This window comes from Salvelinus alpinus, chromosome 28 (assembly GCF_045679555.1).
Source record: "Salvelinus alpinus chromosome 28, SLU_Salpinus.1, whole genome shotgun sequence".
Lineage (NCBI taxonomy): Eukaryota > Metazoa > Chordata > Actinopteri > Salmoniformes > Salmonidae > Salvelinus > Salvelinus alpinus.
Window position 1 is genome coordinate 36826776 of NC_092113.1, and position 10766 is coordinate 36837541.

At 41.0% G+C, this 10766-nt stretch overlaps 2 protein-coding genes across 6 annotated transcripts in view; both read right to left on the bottom strand.

The window, feature by feature from the left end:
• LOC139557793 (tumor necrosis factor receptor superfamily member 14-like) overlaps positions 1-10766 on the bottom strand; it is a 55090-nt gene that overhangs the window by 38562 nt on the left and 5762 nt on the right. For 2 of the 4 annotated variants that reach the window (XM_071372984.1, XM_071372985.1), the window contains exons 2-3: positions 10340-10439; positions 9944-10072 (exon numbers count right to left, since the gene is read on the bottom strand). The exons of the other annotated variants lie outside the window; for them this stretch is intronic. In XM_071372984.1, the coding sequence (XP_071229085.1) occupies positions 9944-10072; positions 10340-10439 (229 nt within the window). The remainder of the gene's footprint in view (positions 1-9943; positions 10073-10339; positions 10440-10766) is intronic. 4 annotated transcript variants of the gene reach the window in all.
• Positions 1930-10766, bottom strand: part of LOC139557794 (tumor necrosis factor receptor superfamily member 14-like) — a 38780-nt gene continuing 29943 nt past the window's right edge. The window contains exons 12-13 of one of the 2 annotated variants that reach the window (XM_071372990.1): positions 3392-3455; positions 1930-2743 (exon numbers count right to left, since the gene is read on the bottom strand). The gene's annotated coding sequence lies outside the window, so the exon portion shown is untranslated. Of the gene's footprint in view, positions 2744-3391; positions 3473-10766 lie in introns of both variants that reach the window. The other variant, XM_071372988.1, reaches the window with a different exon arrangement.

Below are 10766 nucleotides of genomic sequence, written 5' to 3' on the forward strand. Positions count from 1 at the left end.
AAGTTTACATACACTTAGGTTGTGTATGTAAATTAGGTTGATTGGAGGTGTACCTGTGGATGTATTTCAAAGCCTAATTTCAAACTCAGTGCCTCTTTGCTTGACATCATGGGGAAATCAAAAGAAATCAGCCACGACCTAAAAATAAAAAATTGTAGACCTCCACAAGTCTGGTTCATCCTTTGGAGCAATTTCCAAACGCCTGAAGGTACCACGTTCATCTGTACATACAATAGTACCAAGTATAAACACCATAGGACCACACAGCCGTCATACTGCTCAGGAAGGAGACACTTTCTGTCTAAACGTACTTTGGTGCGAAAAGTGCAAATCAATCCCAGAACAACAGCAAAGGACCTTGTGAAGATGCTGGAGGAAACGGGTAGAAAAGTATCTATATCCACAGTAAAACAAGTCCTATATCGACATAAACTGAAAGGCCGCTCAGCAAGGAAAAAGCCACTGCTCTAAAAACCGCCATAAAAAAGCCAGACTACGGTTTGCAACTACACATGGGGACAAAGATCGGACTTTTTGGAGAAATGTCCTCTGGTCTGATGAAACAAAAATAGAACTGTTTGGCCATAATGACCATCGTTATGTTTAGAGGGAAAAGGGGGAGGCTTGCAAGCCGAAGAACAACATCCCAACCGTGAAGCACGGGGGTGGAAGCATCATGTTGCGGGGGTGCTTTGCTGCAGGAGGGACTAGTGCATTTCACAAAATAGATGGCATCATGAGGCAGGAACATTTTGTGGCTTAATTGAAGCAACATCTCAAGACAACAGTAAGGAATTTAAAGCTTGGTCACAAATGGGCCTTCCAAATGGACAATGACCCCAAGCATACTTCCAAAGTTGTGGCAAAATGACTTAAGGACAACAAAGTCAAGGTATTGGAGTGGCCATCACAAAGCCCTGACCTCAATCCCATAGAAAATGTATGGTCAGAACTGAAAAAGCGTGTACGAGCAAGAAGGCCTACAAACCTGACTCAGTTACACCAGCTCTGTCAGAAGGAATGGGCCAAGATTCACCCAACTTATTGTGGGAAGCTTGTGGAAGGCTACCCGAAATGTTTGACCCAAGTTAAACAATTTAAAGGCAATGCTACCAAATACTAATTGAGTGTATGTAAACTTCTGACCCACTGGGAACGCAATGAAAGAAATAAAAGCCAAATAAATCATTCTCTCTACTATTATTCTGACATTTCACATTCTTAAAATAAAGTGGTGATCCTAACTGACATAAGACAGGGCATTTTTACTAGGATTTAATGTCAGTAATGCATTTAGCTAAGGTGTATGTAAACTTCCGACTTCAACTGTACATGTACATACTACCTCAATGAGCCCGACTAACCGGTGCCTGTATATAGCCTCGCTACTGTTATTTTTCACAGTCTTTTTACTGTTGTATTTATTTCTTTACTTATCTGTTGTTCACCTAATACCTATTTTTTACTTAAAAATCGCACTGTTGGTTAGTAAGCATTTCACTGTAAGGTCTACACCTGTTGTATTCGGCGCACGTGACAAATAAACTTTGATTCGATTCTGGTGCACCCAAAATAATTGTCAAGGGAAGCCAGTTTGGATTTGGCTTCAACTGAATTTAAAAAAAATGTATCCTTCGGTGGCTAGCTAGCTAGTTAAAATCAGCCCTTTCCTAAATTAGTCACGGATGGAGATAAGGATTTGGACTTGTGGTTTTACCTAATTCTCCGTAATGCCCAATGATTATAACTGTGATTCGGATCCAACCATTAATTCATATATTGTTTCTCTGACCTAAGAGGATGGAAGACATAGCAGGCTATACCCACCTAGCAAAATGTAGTTGAAAAGACGACTATGCCCGATGTCCAATCTCTGTTTGGTTTTGATTGAAAGTTTCAACGACTTGAAATAACTTAATTTCAACTTAATTTCAAATTGGTCAGACATTTTATTAACATCACACATCACTCCAGTATTTACACACAGTATTTCTGTACAACATTCGTGCTAATTGTCTTTATTCCACTAATGAAGAAGCATGACTCGAATCATCACCTACTCATATTTCAAACATCCAGCGTGAAAAATAATACATTTATTATTCCATGCCTTACCATTAAGTGAATTATTGCCATTACATTTTAACAAAGGCGTTTCTATTCGGTTCTGATATTTCATGTTTACATTTCATGTTACATTTAGTAATCGTCATTATTTATGCAACCAACTGACTTTTTTTTTAACGATTATATCGTTTACAAACAATGGAGTAAAACAAGGGTTGGATATTGCATCATATTCTTACTCTTATAATCAATGGCATCAACAAATTGCAAAACTAACGAACCCAATGACCGACCAATCAACATTCTTGCAAAAATAATGAACAAAAATGTGCAAGTAACATATATTTTAGTCCGTCTTAGAATGAAAAACTGTATAAATTCAGTATATCTTCCTCTATTTCAAAATTATGTAAGTTTAGTATCACCTTTGAACCAATCCAGTGCATTTTTGTTAAATAAAGTTTTTTTTGTCAACAGTAAGTCGAAGGATTCAACTAATGAAAACTGAAACAAATAAAATGGATCAAACAGATCAAACCCACTTTTCAAGCCTGTTAAAGGCGTTTGGTGGTGGTGTGGTTAACACATCCCCTGGCTCTACCAGGGGAATGTTTCAGGTGGTCTCCCACAGCTCTGCGTGTGTGATGTTCTGTGGCCTTGCTGTTCCATTTCTTGACTGCCAGTGCAACACAGAAATAAACATATTTAGTCATGTTATGTATATAGAACACTCAAAGTAATAGTAATGTAATGTAGCATCTATGGCCTCGGTTACACTTGGCACTCAAGGGTGACTTCTGTCATCCGATCACTCAAAGATGCATTAGGTCTGGATGCACGAAAGTCACATTGTGCCCGCATTAGGTTCAGATCTACCAGGATGGGCATTGTGTTCAGAATTTGACATAGTCTGGATGCAATCAGATCACCAAATATGTACAATCAATGTAAAGAGATGGCGTGAATGAGTGGGGAAAAGTACACTACACAAATTACTTTCAGAATAACAAAGAACAAATGTGGATGCCTGAGGGGAAATAAACTGTCAAAAGGGGAGAGAAAATACATGAATCAGTGGACAATTTTTCACTAATGTAAATGAACATTTAACACTTTTTGGGATACTACAAGATTCCATATGTGCTATTTCATAGTTTTGATGTCTTCACTATTATTCTACAATGTAGAAAAGAGTAAAAATAAAGAAAGACCCTTGAATGAGTAGGTGTGTCCAAACTTTTGACTGATACTGTAGATGATGGAACATATTCCCTTTTGCTTACGTGATATACATATTTACAATCTAAACCATGTGACCTCTCACCTCTCTGGCTGTAGAAGTGTTCTCACTCAACAGCTCTCAGACTGTGCTCCACCCTCGCTGGGTCCTCAGAGGAGAGGAAGGCTGGGAAGGGATGGAAGGATGAATGGATCAATCATTCAACAAGTCAGTAAAACAAAGGGAGTGTTGTCTCACAGACAACCTTATGTTAATTAATGTAGTGTATAACAAGAGGTGTTCCAGCTCTGAGTCTGGGTTTGATTATAATGCTGCTATCTCTTACCTATCCAGCTCTGAGTCTGGGTTTGATTATGATGCTTCTATCTCTTCCCTATCCAGCTCTGAGTCTGGGTTTGATTATGATGCTGCTATCTCTTACCTATCCAGCTCTGAGTCTGGGTTTGATTATGATACTACTATCTCTTACCTATCCAGCTCTGAGTCTGGGTTTGATTATGATGCTTCTATCTCTTACCTATCCAGCTCTGAGTCTGGGTTTGATTATGATGCTGCTATCTCTTGGTGGAAAGTCCCTGCAGTTTTTTTATGAAACGTGTTAGGCAGAGTGGAAAGTACCCAATGCTTGCAGGCTTAGATTTACATTCTGTTTACTATCTGTCTGAGTAGTCTGACAAATTCATCATAATAATACTGCTAAACTGCAAACAGTTGTATTGTTGTTAGATTAATTTAATTGTAGATACATTTGTCCATTGATTGTAGAGATAGAAAACAGGAAGAGTGGGGAGTTTAATGAGGTAGGAAACCTTGACCTACAGCTCAGAGTGAAACCAACATGTACAGTTGTATAACATGGAATGTTAGGGACGGTTTAAAAGTCTATTGCTCTTTTATTTCTTCAGTTCGATGATTTGCATCTAGTCGTATGTTAAAACGATGTGTTTTGTGGGGGATGTTAAAAGACTGTCAACTGTAAATGATATGTCGACAGTAATTCAGTAAAAAGGTGCTTTTAGGTGAATGTATTTCCCACAGAACTGTGGATAGAAGTGTATTTACTTGCTGGTGGTAGAACCTGTTTCACAAGGGGAAAAAAGAAGTGATAGTATCTAGACTACATTTCTAGGGTCAACTCAGCAGAACATTTTTGAATTCATGCATATTGTGCAGTTGAAAGTAATGCTGACAACCACCTTAATGATGATTAGTACAACTTGTATTCTAATGTTGTATCGTGCACAGGGGCGAAAATCTGATATCAACCTTGGAGGGGACAATTACATAAAATTTTCTCAAGAGCAATTCCTGAGGGGACACCAAAAGTAGTGCTGTAACACATAGCCTACGTTGTAATATGTTAAATGTATATTGAGGAACCATAATTCCTACAACTGGATAATTGATAGGTACAGTAGTTAACTGAAGGGTTTTCCCAACTTGTTCAAATGTTTAAATCATTATAATACTACTAATAATAATAGTTATAGCAGTGCTCCTTACCAGTCCAGTATGTATGCAGGTATTCAGGTGTATTCAGGTGTATCATGCAGGCGCCACGTGTGGGTTCAGTGTATTGTGCAGGCGCCACGTGTTGGTTCAGTGTATTGTGGAGGCGCCATGTGTGGGTTCAGTGTATTGTGGAGGCGCCATGTCTGGGTTCAGTGTATTGTGCAGGCGCCATGTCTGGGTTCAGTGTATTGTGGAGGCGCCATGTCTGGGTTCAGTGTATTGTGGAGGCGCCATGTCTGGGTTCAGTGTATTGTGCAGGCGCCATGTCTGGGTTCAGTGTATTGTGGAGGCGCCATGTCTGGGTTCAGTGTATTGTGGAGGCGCCATGTGTGGGTTCAGTGTATTGTGGAGGCGCCACGTGTGGGTTCAGTGTATTGTGGAGGCGCCACGTGTGGGTTCAGTGTATTGTGGAGGCGCCATGTGTGGGTTCAGTGTATTGTGCAGGCGCCATGTGTGGGTTCAGTGTATTGTGGAGGCGCCACGTGTGGGTTCAGTGTATTGTGGAGGCGCCATGTCTGGGTTCAGTGTATTGTGGAGGCGCCATGTCTTGGTTCAGTGTATTGTGCAGGCGCCACGTGTGGGTTCAGTGTATTGTGCAGGCACCACGTCTGGGTTCAGTGTATTGTGGAGGCGCCATGTCTTGGTTCAGTGTATTGTGGAGGCGCCATGTGTGGGTTCAGTGTATTGTGCAGGCGCCATGTGTGGGTTCAGTGTATTGTGGAGGCGCCACGTGTGGGTTCAGTGTATTGTGCAGGCGCCATGTCTGGGTTCAGTGTATTGTGGAGGCGCCATGTGTGGGTTCAGTGTATTGTGCAGGCGCCACGTGTGGGTTCTGTGGCCTTTTAGTGTTGTCCTTGTCCTGTCCCCAGAGTTCCCAGTTTACCACAAGTTCACCTGTTTAACAGACACAATCATTGAGATGTTTTATGGTTAAAAGCAGGGCTTGAATTGAGGGGGTATGTGAGGATATAGGCCTAACTCTTGTTATAGAAATGGGCAAAAAGCATATGCTACCCCTTGTTTGCTAAGCCTTAGTAAAAACAACAGTCCAGATTATATAAAGCGATATAGGCTTTAACAATGATGAATTCCACAATTATTTCTGCATAGTCCACTAGACTATTGAATGTTTTGCACACCCTCAACATGGGTTCTTGGTAGGCCTAAGTCTCTGCAATTTAGAATATTAGTGGTAGGCTATGCCTATAGAAAAAGACCAAAAAGATAGAAGCGGTATAGAAGCGGTATTCATAGACCAAACAGCTTAACATATTTTTATTCAGGAGAATCGCATTGAATCAGGCTATTCATCTCAGTGCATCTGAGTTCTTATGCGTAACCTATAGCCTAAACGGAACCGGAAACACCCCTGTCTATTTTGATCACAGATCATGACAAAGCCTGCACATTTCAGCTATATTTTTCATTGATTCAGCCCACTATCGCCTACAGATTTGATACACATGAAGCCCTATATATAATCTGGATTTCACAAAAAATAGCCTGACTAGGATCCTTTGACTTCTCCCCGCGCCATATGTGTTCCCAATAACGCTAAATGTTGTCCTATTAATAAGCTTGGAATGTTTTCCTATTTATTTGCATAGGCTAACCGGTGTCAGAGGAAGGCCCTAAAAATTGTCAAAGACTCCAGCCACCCTAGTCATAGACTGTTCTCTCTGCTACCGCATGGCAAGCGGTATCGGAGCACCAAGTCTAGGTCCAAAAGGCTTAACAGCTTCTACACAGGAGTCTTAAGCCGTAAGACTCCTGAACAGCTAATCAAATGGCTACCCGGACTATCTGCATTGTCAACCCAATATTATTAATCAACCAGGTTGTCACCGAAATAATTAGAATATAATAGTAGCCTTACCTTTTAATTTATTTTCATTGCTGCCAATATTGTTTTCTATGTTTGTTTTCACTTAATACTTTGGGATACTAGTGCACAAAAAACACTGACAAATACAAGTTTTACTCCAATCTGGCAACCCTCATAAAATCCTACATAGCAACAGTAATATGCCAGAAACCAACTTTAAGAAACATTTGAATCTAGATCACATTTACCACAGTGTACAGAATCTGTACGTACCTCAGGTAGCATTTGTAATGATGAGTGCGTCAGAGCTTGAATCTGTGGGAGAGAATAAACCAGTAATGAACAAGGACCGTGTGAAGGTGAAGCTTTAGTTTCATAGCACTTTGACCATATCTTAGTTGTCATCATTGCATTGATAACATGAAGTAATAGAGCATACACCTTTAGTCATACGGCTGAAGTTCTTGACAACTCACCATCTACAAAACTAACACCTGCAAGATGCTGTACTTTCTTCTGTTTCATTGTACTAGATTGCTTGGTGTTTCCTCTAAATCTGACGATGCCTAATAGAAGGAAACATATTACTCAATAAAACATTTCTAGTTCAGCCCCAGAGTAAGTAGAGCAATAATAACATCTGCTCAGCTAACCTTAGCACAGTGACTGTTCAACATGTAGATTATATCAACATACCTCTACAGCATTTACTGTCACTGGAGAAAAAGTCAGTGTTGTTGGACTTCTTTTCTTCCTTAGAATTACAATTATTATTATTATTATTGTTATTATTGCAGGAGCTATTAGGACTGATGCCAGAACAACACCAATGATGATTCCAGGTTCTATTTGTGAGGATTGTGGTCCACATTCAGGATTGGACAAATGAGTTCCTGGTCTAAGTTCTTGAAGACCTAAGGATTTACACCTGTAACACATAATTTAACAGTCTGAGACGGCAATTTGATCATTCAACTTTCCATGATATTTTATATTTTTACTGTAGTATATTGTATTATTTATCTTAGACTTCTGATTTATGTAGACATATGTGAACTTACTCTGTGTGTGGCTGGCAAGATGTTAATGATCCATCTGAATAGGTATCACCAGTACAGTCAGAACACACAGTATCTGTAGATGTTGTTCCTGCACAAATACATCATTGCATTTCATTTTCCCCCTACTAATTATATTATATTTACTGTTAATGATTATTCACACTGAAGTTACCAACTTGACTCAATTGAATTATGACAACACAATTAGTATTATGAGTGAGACAGAAGACCAACCTGTGTGACTGATGTATTGACCAGGTTTACAGCTGCTGTGTCTCTGGGCTGCTCCACAACCATCCTTTGTTGGGTCTAGACAGTAGAACCCCTCCAGTGTCCCACAGACAGTGTCTGATGAAGGTGTACATGGCTGCTTTACCTTCAAACCCAAACCTATAGAGAAAACATGTTTTATAAATATATATACATTGCTCAAAAAAATAAAGGGAACACTTAAACAACACAATGTAACTCCAAGTCAATCACACTTCTGTGAAATCAAACTGTCCACTTAGGAAGCAACACTGATTGACAATACATTTCACATGCTGTTGTGCAAATGGAATAGACAAAAGGTGGAAATTATAGGCAATTAGCAAGACACCCCCAATAAAGGAGTGGTTCTGCAGGTGGTGACCACAGACCACTTCTCAGTTCCTATGCTTCCTGGATGATGTTTTGGTCACTTTTGAATGCTGGCAGTGCTTTCACTCTAGTGGTAGCATGAGACGGAGTCTACAACCCACACAAGTGGCTCAGGTAGTGCAGCTCATCCAGGATGGCACATCAATGCGAGTTGTGGCAAGAAGGTTTGCTGTGTCTGTCAGCGTAGTGTCCAGAGCATGGAGGCGCTACCAGGAGACAGGCCAGTACATCAGGAGACGTGGAGGAGGCCGTAAGAGGGCAACAACCCAGCAGCAGGACCGCTACCTCTGCCTTTGTGCAAGGAGGAGCAGGAGGAGCACTGCCAGAGCCCTGCAAATGACCTCCAGCAGGCCACAAATGTGCATGTGTCTGCTCAAGCGGTCAGAAACAGACTCCATGAGGGTGGTATGAGGGCCCGACGTCCACAGGTGGGGGTTGTGCTTACAACCCAACACCGTGCAGGACGTTTGGCATTTGCCAGAGAACACCAAGATTGGCAAATTCGCCACTGGCGCCCTGTGCTCTTCACAGATGAAAGCAGGTTCACACTGAGCACATGTGACAGACGTGACAGAGTCTGGAGACGCCATGGAGAACGTTCTGCTGCCTGAAACATCCTCCAGCATGACCGGTTTGGCGGTGGGTCAGTCATGGTGTGGGGTGGCATTTCTTTGGGGGCCGCACAGCCCTCCATGTGCTCGCCAGAGGTAGCCTGACTGCGATTAGGTACCGAGATGAGATCCTCAGACCCCTTGTGAGACCATATGCTGGTGCGGTTGGCCCTGGGTTCCTCCTAATGCAAGACAATGCTAGACCTCATGTGGCTGGAGTGTGTCAGCAGTTCCTGCAAGAGGAAGGCATTGATGCTATGGACTGGCCCGCCCGTTCCCCAGACCTGAATCCAATTGAGCACATCTGGGACATCATGTCTCGCTCCATCCACCAACGCCACGTTGCACCACAGACTATCCAGGAGTTGGCGGATGCTTTAGTCCAGGTCTGGGAGGAGATCCCTCAGGAGACCATCCGCCACCTCATCAGGAGCATGCCCAGGTGTGGTAGGGAGGTCATACAGGCACGTGGAGGCCACACACACTACTGAGCCTCATTTTGACTTGTTTTAAGGACATTACATCAAAGTTGGATTAGCCTGTAGTGTGGTTTTCCACTTTAATTTTGAGTGTGACTCCAAATCCAGACCTCCATGGGTTGATAAATTTGATTTCCATTGATCATTTTTGTGTGATTTTGTTGTCAGCACATTCAACTATGTAAAGAAAAAAGTATTTAATAAGAATATTTCATTCATTCAGATCTAGGATGTGTTATTTTAGTGTTCCCTTTATTTTTTTGAGCAGTGTATATTAATTTCACCTGTATTTAACCAAGTAGGCCAGTTGAGAACAAGTTCTCATTTACAACTGCGACCTGGCCAAGATAAAACAAAGCCACCAAATGTCACTTGGAATCTGAAGCTAGATTCAAGCTGAATGTCACTTGGAATCTGAAGCTAGATAAGTCTGTTGTATTTCATTAAAACAACATCTGATATAGTAAAGTAGCTCAGTGTTTATGCCCAGAACACAGAATTCTCACCTGGATCACATGTGGTACAGTTGTTGCATGTTGTTTTACCACTGGGCTCATCAAGGAACGTGGAGTCAATACAGAGCATACAGACAGGTATACTTGTAAATTTGGTGCAATGACTATGTACACAATATCCTGTTGAAAAGAGAACCAGAAAATAAAGTTTTGGTATTATTATTATCATAATTATTATTGTTTTTATTGTTATAATTAACTCCTCATAAAAATACACAAGGTCCTTACCAGGGATCACACATTGTGCAATATCTATCACCTATTTTATAGATGGCTGGATCATTATGTGAAACAGGGGTCAATGTTTAGAAGGATAAAAGTCATATGTTGGTGTTGATGATGTATTAACATCTGGTGATTCATATGATGTACAAAGATGGTCCTTACCTGGCCAACACATGAGACAACAATCATCCCCTATTCTGTACTCGGCTCTACCACATGCAATACAGGATCCAATGCTTTCAAGCACCAATATAATAGTTATCTAGAAGTAGAGAAAATGTCAAAACAAATCACAAAAATCTAAACTGATGGTGTGTTTTCATAAAACTTACAGAAGTAGTTAACATAATTCTAACCCAAATATTCACATTTCAAATACAATTATAGTAATTATGTGGGACCATTTTAAACAGTATATTATGAGTGTGGTGGCGCCCCCTGGTGTGTTTTTATTTGCAATTCCCTAACTCGGTTTAGGGACCCAAAAGGGGTGAAAGTTTTGGTTGATGATGAGTTCATTATTTGAATCAGCTGTGTAGTGCTAGGGCAAAAAACGAAATGTGCACCCCTTAGGGGCCCCAGGACCGAG